Below are 24,166 nucleotides of genomic sequence, written 5' to 3' on the forward strand. Positions count from 1 at the left end.
TGGTAGTATTATTTATTAATTTATTTATTGCTAAGTGAATAAAAGAGATGGGTGAATTCTACAAACATGAGCCCAAACACACTTGGGGATTGAGCCCAAACCACCTAAAAATAAGTTAATCAAAGACGAATAACTTTTTTCTTTTTTCTTTTTTTTCTTTTTTTTTTTTAATTTATAAGTATAGGATGCCTTAAAACCTTGAACACTTGAAAATGATTAGGGTATAAGTATAAAAATGAAATCATGCAAGAAACTCTATTCCAAAAATATCTTTACTCTAAAATTGGATCTTATTTACATTGATAAAACTCCGGAACCAAATCTATATAATATCCCAATTTGACAAGCAAAATAGATGTCCTGTCAAACCTTTCTCAATAACCATATCCTCGTTGCAAATTTCATGTCCATTCTCTCATCTTCTAAGAGTTCAAAAACCCTCCAAAAAGAGCTTCTCATCTATTTCAGTAACAATTTGAAGTGCTGTATCAATACATTCTATTCAATTGTAGTCTTTGTCCTTCTCAGTACCTACTTCTGTTTTGACTACACATGGCCTTTCCTCAAGTGCTTCTTGTATCTCTCCCTTGATGATCTTTGAAATTTTTGAGAAGATGCATCGGCTTAAGAAGTTACAAACTTTCATTTTTCCCTTTATAAGATATTTCAAACTCCCTAGCTGGATATTGCATATCCCAAGTTATCGTAAATCCCATCCAAAGGGCATTATTGTTGACCTCCATTTTCATGTCCAAACTTGATCTTCCATTCTGACTTTCCTTACCATAAATCAAGCACAAATCAGAAATATGAGATCCCCTATATTTGTATGCAATTGCATCCGAATGTTCCTGCAAAATGTCATTTTTAAATGAAAGCTACTCAAAATTATCTAGTTCATTGATTATTATACAATCAATATGATCACATATACTTCATCCCATGTTACCCAAAAACACTCAGTTTACTAAATGAATACAGAAGTAATATCAATTCATCAAAGGGGAAAAAATAAAAGTTTGTATGCTACGCTTTGGGGTGCTCTTTAGTGATAACTAGAGGAAAACCCATTGTCCTAGCAAAATTACTAATGGGATAGAATGGCACCTTGATATCAGCTTCCCAAAGCTAAACATCAGCTGCCATAGTGCCACTGTTCTGCAAATTCATCCCAAGAAAAGCCATTCTAATTGACGACACCCGTAATGCCTGTATACTCTTTCATTAAGCTCATTATTGGCAAAGGATTGATCATTCTCTTCACCTAAAAGAACAACAGCAATATATACAAGTTAGAGTAATAACTTGAACTTAGTGGCTTTGCTCTGCTTTCTCCCCCTCTATCTTGACTACCCCCCCCCCCCCCCCAAAAAACCATACTATTTTATCATATAAATCTTAAATTTCACAAACAGTTAAAAATCATGGCAGAGCCTCACTAGATGTTTCTGCTTTATCATATTTATATTAGATATCTTTGCATATATACCATCTATTAACAAACAAATGATATAATTGCCCATATTTGTGTACATAATGTCACAGATGTCTTTCATTCTAAGTGATACCTAAATAACAAAAGTACAAGAATATTGTACACAACTCTGACAATATCTTCATGATCTAATAGGTCATTTAAAAAAAATATATATATTTTATGGTAAGTCATTTCCTGATAATCCTTGCCTAAACTGAATTGAAATCTGACTCTCAGTTTTTTTAAACACCATTATATTGAAAACTACAAAAAACACACGAATAACTTAAACCAGAAATCATGCCACTCAATTTGGGTACATAATCAAAGGTAATTAGCATACAAAAGGGTCCCTTAATGAAGATCATGTCTAGCCTATTGAACTACAAGAAATAGGAGAGAAGAGCATATCACATAGCTAGTGCAAAAGAACAAGATTTATTTCAACTTCAAATAGAAGCAGATACAACTACATGTTAAGTGTTAACTTGTCTTAATGCATGATTATAAATAGATCATAAATAGGGCTCCTCCACCTTCTATATCACTGACTTGCTAACATGGTTACAAATGCATTTGCAAAAAACAAGAATTAAAGCTTTGTAACAAGAAAGTTGAAAAGGGAATTATTCAGGATGGAAAAAACTGGGATCTGAGAAAAGGCACCCCCTTCCACAAAACCTAAATTAGGGCAGGACAAGAAAATATATTAGACAAAATAACGTCTTTTTTTCTACAATTTTGCAAATATTTGATCTGATACTTACAACCAAATCAAACACAAAAATGGAAAATGCACTTCAATTATTATACATATAAACCACCTATATCAGCATACTAAAGAAAGAAAGAAAATAAGTAGTTAAATGCACACTTCAATTTAATGTCCATATATATATATTGATAGAATTTAATGTCCATATTTGTTCAATAATCAAATTCCAAGCAACCTAAAACAGAGATCCTTGCAGCAATTAATAAAGTTAATCTCGCATGGGAAGAGAACCTACCTTTCCGGATCCCCTTACAGCCTATAAAGCTGCCAATTCATCTTCCGCTCAAACCAATTCACTTGAACCCATATTCTTTTTTAATGCAGAAGTGTCTCACTACAAAGTAGCAGTAAACTAAGATAACCAAGCTCAGTTAAATGTCCAATTGAAGATGATGCAGGGATCATCTATAATGAAGTTTGAAATCTCAATTTCCTTTCCCACCTGAAACACAATAAGAATGCCTCTTGCTGCTCTTGCAATCATCCTTTTCAGCATCTTCATAACAAAAAAGAAACATAAGAGAAGGGCTATAGGATCCCCCTTACTTAACCATCTACAATGTTGAAAAGGCCAGTTTAAAATATGTTTACCAGATCTGAGAATGTCATAGTGGAGATACAAGCTACAGTCCATTTTGACCAGCCAAAACTGAAACAAATACAAAGAAAATTACAAAATGTCATGCCCCTACGCATAAAACAAAAACAAATTAGGACATCAAAACTCCTAACCCAAAACAACATGCATGGATCACTGCATCACTCTTCCCAAGAACCACATATTATTGGCTACCATGTGATTGATGTTTCCTGTTTTGATCTGACACATGGAAAGTATTGAATTTTTAATCAAGTTCAAGTCATGGGATTTCAAGTCTTGCAAAATTATGTGATTGATGTTTCCTGTTTTCAGATATGTTCAATACTATCACTAAATGTCATCCTTTGTTGAGAAGCACATTTTCTTGGATGACTTCCAGACTTTTATATTGCACTCCAAGCTTTCAATGTATTTTATATTTTTCTGCCCTGCTTGATCTTTTGAAAATGTTGCTTTTCTTTATGCTGGAAAAAATGACTAATAATATTAAAAAAATAAAAAAATAAAAATGGGGTACATTTGCCTCTTTGTTCTTTGTTATAATTGGTTTACAAATATACTATTTCTCATCAAGAATCTGTCTTTTTTAGTGTAATAAAATAGGATGGTTCATGGTTGATACATAAACTGGTGTGTATGAGATAGAGAACCTAATATAATTTGATGCCCCTCAAATGAATATTATCATTTAGCACCATATGTATAATACCTAGATAAAGAATAAATATCTTCTGGTATGTAATTCAGATTACTGATACATCTGCTAAATTGAAAAGTTTTGAATTTCTCAAAAATCAAATCAACAAGTAAAATTATAAATATTGAATGGAAAGAAGAAGAAGGAGAAGAAGAATCACCAACTGCAAAAATGTCTTTCTATTTTCTTTTGTTATCATCTTTGAATGGATCAAGTCAATAAAATTGTCCAATAGACCTTAAAAAAAACTTATTCCAAGTCCTCAACTTGCAAAGACAAATAAAGACTTTTACATTGAGAGTAGAGAGTGAAAAGATCATGTAAATGCCAACAAAATGAAAATTTTGCACGCTAAAAAAAAGTTGTAAGTTCTTAGAAACTACAACATTTGAAGGAAACAACCAAAAAAAAAAAAAAAAAGAAGGTATAGCCATGAGTTTTAAGGCAAACAAATTAAGCAGAAATGTATTAAAAACATGTTCAACTGGCAAAATACTGATTCGTGCATAAGGTTTCTCAATAGATAGAAGCATCATTGCACACAAATTTAAATATCTGATTGGAAGCCAACTTCAAGGGATGATGGTTCACCAGGGTTGAGTTGCCAATATTTTTCCCTTCAAAGGAATAACTTGTGTGATTATATTTATCATGTAAATACAAGAACACATGATACAAGAACCAAAAAAAAAAAAAAAAAAAAAAAAGACTTTTACATAAAAAGTCGAGAGTCAGAAGACCATATAAATGCCTATAATAGAACACATTGGACAGCAGGTGAGCATAACAGAAAACAATATACACTGAAACGGTGATGAAAACAAAATTGTATACTGAAAAAAATATCTAGTTCTGGGAAGTCATGAATTGATTGTACCAATCTTTCCTACCTATAGGTAGTATTGAGAGAGAGAGAGTCCTAGCTCATAGTCCTCAATGTCCAGAGTTTAGTAATTTTGCCTTTCATCAGGGTTGTCATTTCTGTATATAAGAAACAAATCTTTGAAAATTGGGAAAGTTCTATTATGGTATGTTCGTTCAAAAGATCTTAATTTGAAATTTTTTAGAGTTCTTTAAAATTTTGCAACTTCAGAAAAATTCTAAATCAAAGTAAATATAAATCTGTCAAACTGTTATAGGCTTGTGAAAAGAAAATCTTACAGACACCATTACATGAAACCAACATCTTGATCAACTTGCTAATACCCTCCATCAGTCACTGGATTTTCATAAATCAAGCAGAAATAAACACAATTATCAGTTCTATAACATCAGATTTTAGAATAGCAATGCAGAAAATGAAATAATGCAACTGAAAGAACATTGATATTTAGGTTAAGGAACAACACATATAAGACAATAGAAGCAGACAATAATGTTCTTGAATTACTGGGGAAAGCTCTCAATGCTGAAACAAGAAACATACCAATCATCAAATTGGGGTCTTCATCGTCGAAATCTGCATTGCATCTCCATCAGGAACCTCTTCACTCTATGCAACAATAATCTGTGACAACTCAGAACAGATTAATTTCTATATGAAGAAGCATAAGGATGCAGCATAAAGAACGACAAATGTTCTAAACATAATATCAGTGGTTACATTTCTCATTACATTGCCTTCTCAAATATTTGCATCTATGGCTTAGAGCATCTCTGTCATGATAAGACCAATGTCCCATTGAACAATCCAATTGATAAATTACAATTACTTAAATACACAAAATAAAAAAATAAAAATAAAAAGACCGTCAAGATCAGACCAATCAAGAGTCTTCACATTCTCTCCCACAGTGGAAACTAATTGGAGTTGAAAGCAAAATCACAATATCCTCCGAGACAAGAAATTTAGAACTTCAACTAACTCCAAATAAACCCAATAGCAATGGAAAAATTAAATTTACCAACTACCACATGTTATAACTCAAAACCCCAAATTTTCGACTTAAATGAACCCTAGATAGCCACCATTAGCACAACCATAAACCCACTCATCAAATAATTCCACCAATACAAAACCCATACATATAAATACATAAATATCACTTCCAAAGCTCATAAATTATATGGGTATCCTTAGCAAAGCTTAGATAAAAATAACTTCAAACAAGAGCATAAAACCTATAAAAAGAGATTAGAACTTTTACCTCAAATAAAATATGTGAAGGTGCTTAGATGTTCTTAAGGATTTTCAGTTGATCTTGCCAGAAAAAATGATGATGGAGATTAGGTGGGGTCGGTGGGGCACTAAAAAAAAAAAAAAATCAGACCTTTACTTTTCTGGTCTTTTTCTTTTTTTAACTTGGGGAGTTACGGACTGGGCCACTGAAGATGAACCCAAATCAAACCCATCAACATTTGATGAGTCAAATTCCAAACCTAAGTCTGATCCATTTTCTGTATCCATTGGAAGTCCCAAACCTGATTGCAAAGAAAGGCAATTGCATTCTACATGGACTCCTATCCTTGTAACAATAGGAGGAGCAATTTCTTTGGATAAAGAATGAGGGAAAATTTCACAGAGGATCTCAACATGATTCCGATCATTTAGTTGGAAGTCCCGAAATAGTTGCTGCAATGAGCTCTGAGGTCTACAGCAAAAACTCAGATGCCTAGTGATCCTATCTTTTTCAAACTTTCGTTCACTACCATTGATGGAAATGAAGGCATGATAATCAAAAGGTAAAGAAGAATCTTGTATTCCAAAAGCAACGCAGAGAGCAATTGTTGGAAATTCGGGACCAATCGAGAATGATATTGAATTTCCATCCCTTTGATGGTTGAACCAATTTGGAATATCATTCTCATCTCCTGTTACCTCAAAACTATATTCACAACGGGGGTTTTGCCAAATTGGAAGCATTGTAGATGAGTGTGGAAACATTAACATGTGGCTTGTTACACCTGAACACGGTGGTAGATTTGGTGGAAGCCCTATGATTTCTGGAACCAGCTGCATGCAATTAGCAAATTCAATAAGTTACATCTTAGCAAATCATGTAGTATTTGTGAAGGTAACACAAATAGTTTCTTAATATCTTTAAGATAGAGATATACCTGAAAGAATGATTGTGAATCCAGCGATGGGCAATATGCTACATCTACACGTCTTATACTATGTGGAAGCCTTTGGATTTCCTGAAACTCATTGCAATCTCTAATAATAAGCGTATGTAATCTCTGACATCTGCTCATGCTTTCTGGAAGGGTGACAACTTTGCTGTATTGGATTTCTAACTCTTCCAGTGTGAGGGGGCAACAATAATTCAAAATAAATTCTATTTCTGAGCAAATGTTAAAGCAATAAAGATGTAGTCGTTTCAACCTTGGAAAAACATATTTGCAAGAGCAACCAAGAGAATTGCACATTGGCTGTCTATCAATCTCCACATTCTTTGGAAATATGACATCACCAAAAAATTCAAGCATCTCTATATGTTGTAAATTATAGATGCTATCCGGAAGATGTGCCTCTCCTGAATCCGGTGATCCTACAGTTAAGCCCTTAAGCCCAATCAAATTCCCAAATGACGGAGGCAATTCATTAGTACAATTCCCCGGAAGATATAAATCTTTAACACCTTCCATTTCGTGCAAGATATTTGGAAACTTCTTAATCCTCTCGCATTCTTTCAGATTAAAATATGTAAGAGATTTCATTGTGAGACAGTTCGGAAGAGTTTCAAGTTTTTCGCAACCGCAAAGGTCCCACACTTTAAGCTTATCAAGACGCCCCACGGAGTCATCAATCTCAACTAAATTTCTACAGTAACTAAGTTTCAAGTCCGTTACGTTTGGGATTATTGATAAGTCAGGTATTTTCGTAATCAGAGAGCACTCACTGAAGTCCACACATGTCACAGATACAAAATTCTGTAGAAAAAAAAAAATTTTGAAAGTTAGAACATGGTTTAATCTTTAAAGAAGTATGTATAAATAAATTTAAAAATTAAAAACTTTGAAAAAATAATAATTTATAAAGCTAATGATCATACCTGCCTGAGTGGTTCCTTTAATAGGATAGAAGGCATGTTGAGCGCAACCAGTTTTTTAGGAAAAAAATTTGGTGGCCACGAAGAAAATGGATATTCACGCCAATCAAGCAAGCTTAATCCATTGGGAAGATATTCAAGGGGTCCATTGCAACAACGTACATTACGAATCAAAAGCAATCTAAGATTTTTCATCTTACAAAATTGTTCCTTTATGTGCACCTCTACTGGTTGTGATTTAGGCGGCCACAATATCATGCTTTGAATTTTATTTGAACCCTAGTTGAACAAAAGGGTAAGTGAATCACGAAAACATATAATAGTTAATAAATTTTAAACAAAAATCATATTCAGAATAAATAAATAAATAAGGGAAAAAAAGGGAAATACATCTTTCATGTGAAGTAAAGGGATGAAGTGTATCAAAATAACATACATACCATATCTTCAGTTAATACATCAAGAGCTTCCTCATAACACCATAGTCTGCTACGTTCCCCAGGCTTTTGTGGTGCTTCTTGTCGAACAATGTCCATACCCATTTGTTGTAATAAGTCGTGCATCGACAAATTATAATTATCTTGATCAGTAGTCAAGAGACACTTATTAATAAGTCTTCGAATACCATATTCTGGGTTTAAACCACAAGCTTTCAGTACATCCTTAATCATATTATAATTCATGTTATATCCCTTGAAGAAACATGCAATATCAAGGAAAATATTCTGTTCGTTTGCAGTTAATCCTTCATAACTTCTTTTTAGTATATTTTGAATATCTTCATGAGGATTTGTTTTATAACAATCTAACGCATCATCCCATTCATGTATAGTTTTCCCACACAAATCACGACCCATTACTTTTAGAGCTAGAGGAAGGCCTTTGGCATAACTTATAGCTTGTTTCTCAAGTTCCAAATAATCTTCAGGGACTTGGTTACTTGGGAAGGCATGCTTACGAAAGAGTTCAATAGCTTCATCTTCATCTAATTCCTTAACCCCATAGTCATAGGTTGAAAGACCATTTTGAACTAGCAAGCTTTTATCTCTTGTTGTCAGAATGATTCTACTTCCAAACGCAAAGCCTTCCCATTGTCCCAGCAATGTATCTATCTGGTCGGCATTATCCACATCATCAAGAATGATAAGAACCCTTTTTAGGCGAAGAATTCTATTTATCCTTGTGGTTCCTTCATTTATAGTACTCACCCTCAAATTCTTATCCTCCGAGATACCCTTAAGAAGTGCCTCTTGTAAATGGATTTTGCCTTGCTCTGTCTTTGACCACTCTCTAACATTCTCCACAAAACTTTTTGCTTTAAAATGATTTGAAAAGCTATCATAAATAGCTTTTGCAATTGTAGTTTTGCCTATTCCACCAAGGCCAGTGATCCCTACCATGCGAACATCATTTGATTCAATATCTATAAGTTTTGCTACCGCTTCCACCCGAGAATTTATTCCAACCAGCTGCACTGTAGCATCATTTGATGGTATCTGAATGAATTCAGAATTTAAGATGTCTTCAACAATTTTTTCGACAAGTTCAGATTCAGTGCAACTGTCATTCACTCATTCACAGAGCATTTAATTAACACATGTAACAAGTTGGAATACGAAAAATAAATAACATAAACTGAATGCAAAAAGTTTAATTTTTACATCACAGTTGAAGTGTTGTTAGATGAAGTAAGGGACATGTAACTCAGATTGAAATTTTTTATTTACTTCATTTTTTTGGGTAGCAATTAGCTTTTGGGATGAAGTGGCATTAAAAGTCCATTTAGATGACAACATATGATCTTACTGGATCTCACTACATGCTTAGAAAAAATGAATTAAGTTTTTTTCTTTAAAATTTTTCCAAATATTATGAGGGGTGAAATTCCTAATTAATAACGGTAAGTAATCTAATATTAAGTTCTTTTATTTCCAACTTTAATCTATAGCTAACTAGCTTAGTATAAATGATTCTTCTCAAAAATTTAAAAAAAGAAAAGAAAAAGCATTGTATAAAAGATATGACAAGAAAATTTTAATTCCATAATTTAGTAAAATTTAAAGAGAAAATAAAAGCTAACAATTAATTCTAGATGTTGTTTAATCAATATATTACTAAAAGCTGAAGCGTAGCATTTAATGTTGCTACGCTCCCATTAAGCCACGTCAGCAGCCATGTCATTATCAAATTTTTTCCAATTTTTTTATACAATTTTTTAACATTTAAAGTGAATTAAAAACTCTATTATATTACAATCAAAATATCATATTTAATTTATCTTATTTTTAATTATTCTTATTTATTATTAAATTTTCAATTCCATTTTAACTTTTCATATCCCCATTACTCTCTACCTTAACTTTCTTCAACCTTTCTCATTCCATTTCAACTTTTCATATCCCCACTACTCTCAATATTAATATTATTCTATCTTTTTATCTTCCTTTATTTTTTACTCTTCTTATTCTTATCCTCATGCTATAAAATTGTCATTCTCCCTCTTATTCCATGCATAATTTCTATTTTTCCACACACACAAGCCTCTCTCTCTCTCTCTCTCTCTCTCTCTCTCTCTCTCTCTCTATATATATATATATATATATTTTCCTTCAATTTTTGGTATATATATATATATATTTTTTAATTTTAGTGTAACAGGTTGACCATCAAAACATACTGATGCAGTATTGAAAACTCCACCAAATGCATCGCAGAAATCGCATTTAATGTTGCTACGCTCCCATTAAGCCACGTCAACAGCCATGTCATTATCAATTTTTTTATACAATTTTTTAACATTTAAAGTGAATTAAAAACTCTATTATATTACAATCAAAATATCATATTTAATTTATCTTATTTTTAATTATTCTTATTTATTATTAAATTTTCAATTCCATTTTAACTTTTCATATCCCCACTACTCTCTACCTTAACTTTCTTTAACCTTTCTCATTCCATTTCAACTTTTCATATCCCCACTACTCTCAATATCAAGGTTGTCAAAATCGGGATCCTACGTAGGATCGTTGAAGGTAGGTGGGATCGTAGATCGTAGGATCGGATCGTGAATCGTAAGATTCTACATATTTTCAGATTTAAAGCAAAAAATACATTGATAATGACTTTGTATGTTGAATAATCACGTAAATTATAAATTCATCCATAAAAAAAATTTAGATTTACATCATATGATGTAATTTGCATGTCATACATCGCTAAGTCTATACCAACGAAACAAATATATTTAAGTCTTGACTTAATGTATCTAAAAAGTTCAATAAATATTTAATTAGCAACCAAATACCAAAATATTTATCAAAACATAAGGAAAATATTTTTAAGTTCTAAGTTCCAAATTTGAAATCCAAAATAAGTTAGCAAATGGAAATTAGCTAACTACAATATGAAATCCAAAAGTAAGATGAATATTAAGGTAAAGTGAACATTTAATTATTCCCATTCTAAGGTTCTTATAACCACCATCCTAAATTCCTAATCATCATCATCCATTTCATCATCTATGTAGACATTATATATTTGTATACTAGAGTTGTAAAAGATATCAAGATACAATTTCACACTCAACTATTCAAGTTATACCACTTAGTAACAATTAAAGAGTATACTCAAAAAAATCAATCAATCAATATACAAATACAAGCATAACTGATAAAATTATATAAAAAAAAATATTTAGTAATATTAGAACACAAATTAGTATATTGATCAAACAAATTTAACAATATTATAGCTTAAAATGCAGCAAAGTCAAGTCAAATTCTTCATTTAGAAATGATGAAACATTCTTTCATTTTGATTACAAGTGAACTAGAAACTAGAAAACATTTGCTTAGGTTGACATAATTTTATAAAATAAAAAATAAAAAGCCATACCATCACAACATGAAAAAATAAAAATCCTTAAAGCTTCATCAAAACAAAAAAAAAAAAAAAAAAAAAAAAAATCCAAAAAAAAAAAAAAACAAAAAAATTATGTTTTTGGTAGGATCGGTAGGATCGGTAGAATCCCATACGATCCTACGATCCTATACGATCCTACACGATCCTACGTACGATCCTACCATTTTTACAATCCTAGTGCGATTCTAATCGTTTTGGTGAGGTGGGATCGTAAAATCGTGCGATCCTACGATCCAGATCGCGATTTTGACAACCATGCTCAATATTAATATTATTCTATCTTTTTATCTTCCTTTATTTTTGACTCTTCTTATTCTTATCCTCATACTATAAAATTGTCATTCTCCCTCTTATTCCATGCATAATTTCTATTTTTCCACACACACAAGCCTCTCTCTCTCTCTCTCTCTCTCTCTCTCTCTCTCTCTCTCTACATATATATATATATATATATATATATATTTTCCTTCAATTTTTGGTATATATATATATATTTTTTAATTTTAGTGTAACAGGTTGACCATCAAAACATATTGATGCAGTATTGAAAGCTCCACCAAATGCATCGTAGAAATCAGTTTTAGACTACTAGAAGTCAGTTAGTTTGCTAAAATTGGAATTGACAGGTAATCGAGCTTGATACGATTTAGTTTTATATTTTATGTTGTTATCTTTTTTATTCTCATTGGTTGTTAAATGTTATATTATTGCATTATAAAGATAGTATATAAACATATAATATTATTTTATTACCTAGCATAACTAAAATAATATGGTGTTTTGCTATACATTTCATTTTTATTATTTTATTCTCATCTTATTTTATTCAACATTTAAATTTAGCAACATCCTCCATATCATAATTATTTATATTTTGTCTCATTTTTTTTAAAATTAAACGTATAATATTTTATTCAATAAATAAAAATTGTTCTTATAAAGTCTTCCCATGAAAGGTTACAATGCATCAATGGAAAAATGAAATACAAAACAAATATCAATTTAGAAACACTCAATTTAAAAAAAAACAAAAGAATAAACAATTTTCTTATAAAGTATTCCCATAAAACGTTACAATGCATTAATAGAAAAAGAGAATACAAAATACATGCTATTTTAGAAACACTAAATTTATAATAATAATAATAATAATAATAATATCAAACCAAACATATCATAAAATAATAAACTAATAGTTATGGATGTACTAACTTCATGGCAGCAAAATGGAGTAAAATAAAAATAAAAATAAACGTTACAATATGCATATTTAGTACATTAGAATTATCATCAAATTTGGGAAAACAATAGGATGTTAACAAAGAGGGAGAGAAAGAGATTAGTAAAAGAAATCAAACGTCAATTAAATAAATTAATTAGTAACCGTTAATTGGAAAACAAGGAGACTGACGGCTAAAGGAGTAAAAAATTAATTAAAGATGACCCTACGAATGTTATTATAAACTTTACAATGCAAATAAATAAAATAGTTAAATTCACTTAATTAAATCATATAATCAACAATTAAATAAAATCATACAAAATTTAAACTTGAAACTAATCAAACTTAAATCTAGAAAATCATATTTATTATCAAAACTAAAAGGAAAACGTTCTTCAGTAATAATAGAAATATATAAGAAATAAAGATGAAAATTTTCAAAATCTTTTTTTTGACATTTCATTTAACATTATTTAAAAATAATAAAATATAAAAAAAAAAAAGTCCTTAAATGCTTATATTCTTCACACACCATGACTTTTAAAATCTAATGAAAAGTTTGAAGAATTTAACTCTCATTTAATGCCTCTATTATGAAAATCAACAGCCAGTAAAATATGATAATAGTAAGAACCATTATAAATGAGAACATGAAAAAACTAATTAGCCACTATTATTATGGAATAGATGTCTTTTTTTTATGCATCTAAGAAAATGAAATATATAGGGTTTACTTATTAAGGTATATGTAAAGATTTACATTAAAAAAATATGTAAAGGTTTTTTGAAAAAAAAAAGTAGATGTAAGGTTTTTATTAACTTAAAAGACAATGAAAAACCAATTTTTAATTACTACAACCGTTGCTACTCTATAAATCACACACAACACTATATTCAATATCCTAAATAACATAGTTAGACCCTTTTGGATATACACCACCATATTCAACTTATAAATTACAACCCAAATCAATAATACAATTACACAATCAAAGCATGAACATGTAACATGTATTACCTTCTAAATTATTGCTTGGAATTTTCACAATTATTGAAAGAGAATCTCCAAATTTAATTTTTAGAAAACATCAAGACAAGGTGAATTTTATTCTTTTTAACTTCCATAGAAAAAAAATATTACACACATTATTTCAACCCTTATGGAAAATAAAGTTTACATGTAGCATGCAAAACGTGTTTAATTGACTTAGAGATGTAAAAATTAGTCAACCAACAATGGTAGAATTAAGGTTTCAAATTTTAAATAAAACAATTCTACAATAATAAAAAATTATTTTGTGATAAATATGATTATGAAATGCATTACTTTTCATTAAATTAGTTCAAATTACAAAATAATAATAATAATAATGAGATCACCATAAAAAATAATCACGCGCAACACGCGGGTCTGTAACTAGTTAACAATAAAAGTTAATGGACATCACAAATCCATTAAAACTCTAGAAGATCAGCAAACAGGAGTACGTAGTACTATACAAATACCTGTCTTTGTAGTCCCAGCCAGAAATATTGGCTGCGTTAGTTAAAGCCTCCCTCCACCTTTGTACCTTAGTCTTATCTTTAATTCTTTTTTCAAGCTTAGTCAGCACTTCTCCAAAATCCCCTTTTAGCTTACGAACTTCAGATGGATCCACTTGATAGAAAACTGGTAGCACTTTTTGGGTACACTCAATAATCTTAGCAAGTTCATCCAAACACCAACTAGAGGATGCATAATTTTTAGAAAATACAACTATTGATGCGCTTGAGTTTTCAATGGTTTGGAGAAGCTCTTCAGAAATGTTTTCTCCCCTATGGAGATTATCATCAATGAAGGTTCGAATACCGTGTTGATCCAAAGCCTTATATAAATGGCTTACAAAACCACGGCGAGTATCTTCACCTCGGAAACTCAAGAAAACATCAAAGTCCTTGGGTTGGTGAGATGAGGCCATTGGGATTCACGAGCAGAAAGATGAAAAAAAGTTGAAAGGAGGAAGAGAAAGAAAGCTGTGAAAGCGGTGTCAATATAGAAAGGGAGGAAAGTGAAGGACGAATTAGGAATTGAGGGTGAGTGATTGGATGCAAGAGGCTAGGCTTTAAGTAGTCTCTCTTTCAAAAAGTGACGCATTTTACATGAATTGCAATATCCTGAAAGTTTCTGAGTAAAGCCAAGAATAACTCTTTGAACCTTCAACGAACCATACCGGGGTCATTACTAGTCAAAAAGTAATGTAAAATAAAATCCTTTAGCTGGTCAAAAAGTAATGTAATATTTACTTAAAAAGTTTGTGAAAAGCAATGTAAAAAGAAATGGAACATAATATTCAACAAAAAGGAAAAAAACTGATCACAAATCAATATGATAAAAAATTATTTGTCCTCTTTTATACTCTAACAAAGGATTTTGAGAAATTTTCTATATACGCGTGATCTGTAATCTACTCTTAAAATATCAAATGAAGGGTTGGAAATTTTGTAGACCATGCCAAACTTATTTGTACTCTCCCTTTCTTAGAGTGCATGATGGGACATAAAATTGATTGAAAATTTCCACAATTATACTGTTCTCTTCAAAAATTGTGTTAATCTACCCTCTTTCTCTCTTTGAATTAAGATGACACAATATCTTACGAAAGATTGAGATTCTCTCTGTCATTAACACAGTTTGGTAAAAAAAAAAAAAAAGGAAATTTCACATTACATAACATTATTTTGTAGTTTGCTCCTCAAAAGTGGTGCCTGTCTTTTCAGTGTTAAATTCAAATTTGAACTAATAATAACTAATAACCTGTGATTTATTGTAAAAATATTGTGAACGTAACACATTTTTTTTAAATTCCTCCCCAAATTTCGGCAACCACATTTTTTTCCTCCCATTTTTGGCAATAACATTGCCACAATTGACAAAAAAAATACAATTCCATTCCAATTTTTTTTCCCCTCCCATTTTCGGTAATGACATTGCCACACTTACCAATTTTTTCCCCTATTTCGGCAATGGCATTGCCACAATTAGTTTTTTTTGTTTAGGGGTACTCACACTTCGAACTCAGGCAGGAAATTTGGGCAGCAGGTATTTTGGTAACACCGTTGCCGAAATTCAAAATTTTCTCTCTCCCACTTTTTCCTCTTTCTCTCTCATACTTTTGTTGAATTTCAATAATGATGTTGCCGAAATTCACACTTTTTCCTCATTTTGCTAAATAAGTTGAAATAGTACTTATAACGCAAATAAATTTCGGATTTAGCAATATTCAGCCAAAAGACTCATAATAATTCGGCCACAATATTCAGCAGAAAGAAAAAAATTAGTCACAAAGCAATATAATAAGAAATTGTTTGTCTTCTTTTATGTTCTAATGAAGATTTCTAGGAAATTTTCTATATACGCATGATCTACAATCTACTTTTAAAACATCAAACGAAGGGTTGAAAATTTCATACACCATGCCAAATTTGTTTGTTCTCTCCCTCTCTCAGTGTGCATAGTGGGAGTCAGAATTAGTTAAAAATTTTCACAATTATACTGTTCTCCTCAAAAGTTATGTCAGTCTATTCTCTTTGAATTACCACAACACAATATTTCGAGGAGGACTTAGATTCTCTGATTTTAACACTGTTTGGCCAAAAAAAAAAAAAGAGAGAGATTTGGGTTAGAAACTTTCACATTACATTGCATTATTATGCAATTTGCTCTTCAAAAGTTGTGCCCGTCTTCTCCTCTCTCTCTCTTTTTGAAATTAGCACAACATTTTTGGATGCTGAAATTGATACAATAATTTTTCATTAATTGCAATATCATGAAAGTTTATGGGTAAAGCCCAAAATAACTCTTTCAATTTTTAACGAACCATAACGGGGTCATTGTGGTCAATCAAACTGTGTGATACCCGTAGATGTCCCTCCTCCACGCAATCTTATACAGCTATTCCACTAACTTTAAATCATGTTAAAGCTTGATTGACAGAGAGACAAATCCAGGGGTTCCAGCAGCGGGTATGAGAGAGAGAAAACTTGTTTGAAAAAAAAAAAATTTATTTATTTTTGGAGCAAATTACAAATACAACTAAATTTATCGTTTTTGGGACAAATTTCAACTAAAATTTATTCGTTTTTGTTTTTTTTGAAGTATTTTAGTTTTAAAAAAATCAAAATTCTTCAGTTTTTTATTATTTAAGAGATAATAAATAAAGCTAATCGGTTAGATGACGATAGAGGAAAAAATTAAGGAGTATTTTGGTTTGGTTGCAAAATAACTTCATCTTTCCTTCAAAACTGACAGTCTGATATACGCCAACCCTTACATCCAGCTTTTTCCTACTTTCAAAAACATTAGAGCACCCGCAGCAGATGTGCTAAATGTGCCAAATGTCAAATTTTTGGCACATTTAGCACACCAAACACAAAAATAGAGCTTTATCAGATGTTCCAAATGGTAAAAATTATACCACATATGAACAATACCGTTTTATATTTGCCACTGTACGGACAAAAATGGTATACTGAATAATATTTTTTTATTCTCTTCTCTCTCTCCTCTCTCTTCAGTTTATTATTTTCTCTCCTCTCTCACCTCTGTTCTCTCTCACCGATTCTCTTCTCTCTCACGTCTGTCATCGCCGATCGTCATCGCCGATCCATCATCGCCGATCGTCATCGCCGATCCTTCATCGCCGATCGTCATCGCCGATCCTTCATCGCCGATCGTCATCGTCGATCTCTCACCGGTTGCATTTTGCATCGTCATCGCCGATCTCTCCGGGCATCGTCATCGTCATCATCGATCGGAATCGACGTGGGCATCAACGTTGAGGTGAGATCGGTGTGTTCGTCACGATCGTGGGCATCGACGTTGAGGTGAGGTGAGATCTTGATCGTGGGTCGCTGGTGCTAGGGGGTTTGTGTTGATCGGAGTGTTTTCTGGGTTTGGTTTGAGTTGATCGGGGTGTTTTCTGGGTTTGAGTTGATCGGAGTGCTAGTGGTTTGAGTTGATCTGTTTTTTGTTTTGCAATGGATTGTGGCTGCGGCGGCAGAGGCGGCGGCGGCGGCGGCGACGACGATGGCAGTAGTGTTGTGGTTGTTATTTATTGTGTTAGATATATTATTTTAATGTGTAGAAAATATTATTTTAATATATAAAATTGAAGGATAAAACATCTGATAAATGCGATGTTGTAAAATGATATGGTAAAATAATAAAGTAGGTGTTTGGTGTAGCAAAATAGCATTTTTTTTACAACATCTGCTGTGGATGCTCTTACAGTAGTATTTTAATGTAACAGCAGCACGTCAATAAGGGCCACATGGGATGCATATTTATTATGATAGGATAGGACAAGGCCGAGTGGGGATGCATATTTATTATAGGACAGGGACCATGCATTTGTTACGATAGGCATGATGTTCACGTATTCAAACTCCTTAATTAGATTTTAATGCAATCCTATTCTTGGTGAGGTTTAGGTGGGCACTTGTGTCTTCCAAGTTGACAAGCCTGTTGGATTCCAACAATATAGTCAATGGCTCTACCAAGTTTCATGGAACCAAAACTGATGTCTAGATTTCGTGGGAAAAAATGGCCAAATATTATGTTTTGACAAAATTTATAGTAAATTAGTATTATTTAAAAAATATTTAGTAATTTATCATTTTTTTTTAGTATTCGAGTTTTATAAAATGGAGTTCTAAATAGTACTCGAGTTTCTAGTGAGTCGTTAGTGTGGCACTACTAACTTGGAACTTACGTAATTAAAAAAAAATATTTTGGTATTCGATATTAATGAAATTGAGTATTTCTTTATAGTACTCGATCTTAGTATAGTCGAGGTTTTTTTTTTTTCTTCTACTTTTTGTTTATGTTAGAATGGCTTGAATAGTTAAACTTAATAGCCTGACATCAGTGGTTTTAACATATGCAGTATGAAATTGAGAGAATACACAAGTGTAACTTAATGGATGATTAAGTTTGGGTCCTTGTGATTCACGATTGCAAGCAAAACCAATCGGGATTTCTTAGTCAGCCTAACATTGAATCAAGCCATTTCTAGTCTTTCATTTTCTTGAGAGGAAGATAGTCTTGGTGGTTATGATTCAAAAATTTCGGTGTAGTACTTTAGCAAAGAAAAATGACTGGACAACGAAGACCCGTGCCTCACAATGTTAAGTCAAGTCTTCCCCAGCCCCCTCTTTCATGTGTGTGTTTCCTGGCAAGTTTGAAATAATCATGGGAGTGCAAGAACAAATATTATCATCTACAGCTACCATATAGACTCACTCAATCAGTAAACAGTAATTTGTAGAAAAAATCCTTAAGAGAAGAAAACCAAAGATGTACATTGAAATCAAACTAGATAACGTTTCCTAAGGAGCCTTTATTCCATGCCTAGAAACCATTTTCGGAATGGACAATGCTAATCTATTTTAGTGTAAGAAATAAATCGTGGTTATTAAACCATTTGCCGAATACAGCATTTACATTCTTCAAAAAAAAGTGATAAATTAGTAAATATTACTGAAACAATAATAATTTGATATAAATTTTGCCTATTTGACTACTTTGATAATGAGAAGTTAGTTCCATAAAACTCAATTTTTTTTCATAGTTAAATAAGTCATCAAGAACTTCTGGATTGGGTACATACGGAGTCAACAACTTGACAGGCTTTGGTCAATCGACATGCTTGTGACACTTTCGGCTCTATCTCTAGTCATCTTCCAAGAAATTGCTCCTTTATTTCGTTGTCTCGTGATCGTAAACCGTGCATGGGGCACTTTCTGCTCTAATCTATCTCTTGTCAATTGTCATCCTCCAATAAATTGCTCCTTTATTTCTTTGTCTCTTGATAGTGCACTGTATTTTCTCCTTTAGCAGACTCCTCCAGCTGGATGCCACTATTTAGATTTATATTTGATCATTTTTAATCTATTTTTATATATTAATCCATTAATCCATTAATCTATCGTAAAGTTTAAGAGAGAAAAACTTAGTTGATCTAAGCTAGAAGTTGTGACCCCTTTTAATTAATCCAGGTTGTTTTAATTTGATCCAATATTGACCTTAATCTAGAAGTTGTGAAAACTGTTTGACCATTTTTAGCATTATGCAATCAAACAGTTTTCACTTTATCTTCTTTTTAAGAACTTTACATGCACTTGTCTACATCGTCTCTTGCTGACCATGCGCTTGTGGCTGAGCTTGTTTGCAGCGACGGACCCAGAGCTACACTAAGGGGCCTTCGGCCCATGGCCCCCCTTAAATTTCTTGTTTATTTATTTTTGAGGGAGGATTTATTATTTATATTCTCAAAAAATATAAAGTTATTCCCCTGAAAAATAATATATATATATATATATATATAAGTTTTTTTTAAACCCATCTCTTATTTTTTTTGGTGGGATGTGAATTTTGAAAATATGCTTGCTTGGTAACATTGTTTAAGTATTATTATTCAATTTTCAATATTATAAAAATACGTGTTTGAATGTTATAAAAATATGTATCAAAAGTATTATTGTCTTTTAAACAATGAAAATTGTTGTTCAAAGGTGGCTACCAAACAGTCTCTATGGTTAGATTACATGTGCTTGAAATTAGCACAATGTTTTTGGATGCTGAGATTGATACAATAATTTTTCATTAATTGTAATATCATGGAAGTTTGTGGGTAAAGCCCAAAATAACTCTTTCAACGAACCATACCGGGGTCATTGTGGTCAATCAAACTATGTGATACACGTAGATGTCCCTCTTCCACGCAATCTTATACAGCTGTTCCACTAACTTTAAATCAAGTTAAAGCTTGATTGACAGAGAGACAAATCCAGGGGCTCCAGCGGGTTTGAGAGAGAGGGAAAGCTTGTTTGCAAAAAATAAAAATTATTTTTTGGGGGGCAAATTATGAAAACAACTAAATTTATTGTTTTTGGAACAAATTTGAACTAAAATTTTTTTGTTTTTGTTTTTTTGAATTATTTTAGTTTAAATCAAAATTCTTCAGTTTTGTAGGAGGTGTTTGAGAGAGAAGTTTGAGTTATGTTGTTTTGGTGTTTTGATATATGTGTAGATGAAAAAATGTGTGAAAACATGTATAAAGTTGTTTAAAACGTGAAAAAAGTTGCTAGAACTTATCTTCCAAACAGGGCCTTATTATTTAAAAGATACTAGAATTATTTTAGTTTTTGAATTATTTGTTTTGGATTTTGATACATTATAATTTTTTGTTTTATTTTTTATTAATTTATATGCTGATGTGGCAATTTTTAAATGCCTAATAATTTTTTTAACATTATTCTAATAGCTACATCAGTATTTATTGTGCAACAACGCACTCTATCTGTCACGTAGGACTTTTCAGTTAGTAGGTTGACAGCAATGACCAAAATGGAAATGATTTTCTATTTTTAGGGACTAAGGTAGGCACAAAAGTGTAATTTTGCTGCAAGTTTATACTAAAAAAATTACAAATTAAATTTATAGTGAGATTCACAATTTATGTAAAAGAGGAGAAGTATGTATATATGTTACTCTTGGAGTATTCAATCATTTTCCTAGATTTTTGCTTTAAAAACCAGGCTTTGCCAAGTGACACTTAAAATTGAAAGACTCTCTACGTTATTCCAAGCCAGAAGACTTTTCTATTAAGTGCCACATTAGTTTACTCTCTCCTAAACCTGTCTTTTGGAATGCCTGAACTTTGACACAATCTCTTCTAACCTCTTGACATCTATTTCTATCTCCACTTTTTCCCATACATTTGATCATTTGGCCTAAGCTATAGGGTTTGTATGGGTTGATAATATTTAGGCTCTATAATAGCATTTCTTTTATTTATTTTTCCATAAGGGTTATGTAAATAATAACAAATTACTAGATTTGCCAGGTGTTTGATGAAAGGCTTCTAATAAGTATTTTATTTTTTAATTCTCATTTGAGTCTTTTTTTGTTTCTATATAGATAAATCTCCTATGGTGGCGCTTAATTAATACTCTAAAACATTGAAAGAGAATCGCATGGTTAGCATATGCAATTAGTGCTTCCTAAGTCCAACACATTTTTTCTTTTGTTTTACTCTGTGACAATTAGTGCTGTCTTTATTTAACTTCAATTGAAAAGAGAAGTGAATTGGTTCAATGGTTTTTGCTGAAGCAATTAAATAACCTCTATCCTTTCAATTTCAAAAAAGATGTTAAAATTCCATTTTTTAAGAGGTGAGGTGGAAGTTCAAATGCAAAAGTTGCTCTAATAGAGCGCCACATGGCAGGACCTCATATTCTCTCGCATGAGGTCTTTACTTTTATATATATACTAGTCGCAAACTCGCGCGTTGCGTATGATAATTTTTTTAGGATGATCTCATTAAATATTTTATTAATACTATAATTTTAATTATTAACCATTGGTTTTTCATTAGTTTTTAAGTTAATAAAAATCATAAATATACCTTTTTTTACCTTTATACACACACACACACATATATAAAATGTGAATCTTTACATATACTGTAGGGGCACAATTTTAATGGTCCAATTCTTATTGGATAGGTCTTGGCCCAAGAAGTCCCACACAATGAATTTCTTGTAGAGTATGAGTTGAAGAACTTGGTTTCAGTTAGCTCAGACGGTTTGTTGCATGGACTATGGGAATACAGAAATAAGAACCAAGAAGATGAACGTGAAGAGAAACTTTATTCATGGGCATTCATGCGTACAGTAAAATTTTCTTTCTATGTTCTCCTTCTTTCTTTTTCTCCGTCCCTCTTCTTGAGGGACTCTTACATGTTTATATAGGCCCTCTCCTATCATCTGGGTTTTACACTTATTGATCATCCAAACCCCTACTTGAGCACCTGTCCCATCAGACACCCTTATCAATTTTTTGTGAGTTGCAGTGGCCAAGGTAGCACTGTTTAGGGGTCTACTCCTCATTAATGTGACCAGGAGAGTAGTTGTGACGCATTTAATATGGTGGTGGCAACCTTTGATGAGATATTTCAGGTTCCCTTCTTTTTTACGTGTTTGGAGGACGGACTACAATGGCTGGGGTGCACCTTTGATCCAGATTTTGCAATGTCCGATGAGGAATTACTCCTCGGATACGTTTTCTTTGTCCCAGTGGGCCTAAATAAGGATTGCCTAGGCCACGATGCCTCCTCGGACGGGCGTCTCCTCGGATGGGCCCAGGGCCCGGCCAGCCTATATTTTTGGACCGGTCCCCACAATAGCCCCTCAAAACTCCGGTTTTTGATCTCATTCCGAGGAGAAAAGTGAGGTTTTGACATTACAAAGGATGGAATTAAGTAGGCCCTGGTTCGCACGTGCAGGTAGTTGTTTTTGACGCGCTACAATTTACGAGGCGCGACCATTTACTCCAGGTAACTTTATGTTCCTCCTATCCAACGGTGAGGCATAGATCTGATGGCCAGGGTTTTTCCTTGAATTTTTTGAGCGGGATTGGTTTTTTCTCTCTCCTTCTTGCTATATAAAGCGCTAGAGAGGCTCAGCTTTTCTTTTTATCTGCATATCAGAACTCCAAAGAACTCCAGAGAACTCCAGCACCCAGAGATCTACGAACACTTCCGTTCTTCAAACCTCCATAACCGTTTTTGTGAAGCGTCTTTCCCAGGAGAGATTTCCAAGCATCTTACTGAGCATTTTGTGAAGGTACTCGTAAGTTTCGTTCGTTTCGTTGTTTTGAACTTCTCCTCGGATTTTCTTTTTCTCCTCGGTTTTCATTCCCGTCCTTCCAGTTTAACTTAGATGGGTAGATTCAAGGACCTAGTAGACACCCCGGCTGCCATGGAGGCCTTTAGGGCAAAATACCACATCCCATAGGGGGTGGTTCTGCAGTACTGTCCCCCAGAAGGAGTATTGACAGATAGAGGCGTGGGCGAAGTTGTCATCCTTATGATTGCCTTTATAGAGGAAGGAATGACACTCCCTATGCGTAGGATTACCCGGGACTACCTGTTCAACCATAGGTTGACGCCGCATCAGTGCGCTCCAAACATGTTCAGGATACTAGGCTGCGTAGATGTCCTGAATGAGTGAATGGGTCTAGGCCTCACCTGGCATGATGTGGTTCATCTGTACGAGTGCCACTACGTCGAGAAGGGGGAGTATTATCTTAAGTCTTGGTCCGAGGTCGTTAGGTTGATCTCCTGTCTCCCCATATCCAATAAGACTATGAAGGAGGATTTCCTCATTGCCTCAAGAGAATGGAGTGATGGTATTCATTGTCCAATTCGGGCAGGAATCCCAGGTGCGGTGCCTTTAGGGCCAATCCTTTTAGGGAAAGGGTTTAGCTCTTTGGATTCATTCTTCTCACTTTCTTTAGAATCAAAAAATTTTGTGAACTAACCCTATTCTTCTTCTCGGATATTTGCAGATAAAGCTCACGTTGCTCCTCGGCTAAGCCACGTAAACATTCCGGCCCTGAACTACCTTCTAAGGTCAGAAATCTACGTTGTCGAGGAC

The 24,166-nt window shown here is 32.7% G+C and overlaps 1 protein-coding gene across 6 annotated transcripts; it reads right to left on the reverse strand.

The window, feature by feature from the left end:
* Nucleotides 1–252: 252 nt before the first annotated feature.
* Nucleotides 253–14,780, reverse strand: LOC115986914 (TMV resistance protein N-like). Of its 6 annotated transcripts, XM_031110285.1 has the most exons (12): nt 14,195–14,780; nt 7,983–9,102; nt 7,546–7,821; nt 6,608–7,423; nt 5,698–6,503; nt 4,977–5,057; nt 4,712–4,769; nt 4,441–4,531; nt 2,844–2,901; nt 2,488–2,748; nt 1,108–1,264; nt 253–851 (listed from the first exon to the last, which is right to left on the reverse strand). In XM_031110285.1, the coding sequence occupies exons 1-5, from the start codon at nt 14,644–14,646 to the stop codon at nt 5,823–5,825; spliced, it is 3,345 nt and encodes a 1,114-aa protein (XP_030966145.1). In that variant the 5' UTR covers nt 14,647–14,780; the 3' UTR covers nt 253–851; nt 1,108–1,264; nt 2,488–2,748; nt 2,844–2,901; nt 4,441–4,531; nt 4,712–4,769; nt 4,977–5,057; nt 5,698–5,822. The 6 variants fall into 6 exon arrangements, with proteins under 6 accessions (XP_030966145.1, XP_030966147.1, XP_030966148.1 ...); XM_031110287.1 differs by lacking the exon at nt 4,441–4,531; XM_031110288.1 differs by having other exon boundaries at nt 253–774; nt 4,441–4,769.
* Nucleotides 14,781–24,166: the final 9,386 nt, after the last annotated feature.

This window comes from Quercus lobata, chromosome 4 (assembly GCF_001633185.2).
Source record: "Quercus lobata isolate SW786 chromosome 4, ValleyOak3.0 Primary Assembly, whole genome shotgun sequence".
Classification (NCBI taxonomy): domain Eukaryota; kingdom Viridiplantae; phylum Streptophyta; class Magnoliopsida; order Fagales; family Fagaceae; genus Quercus; species Quercus lobata.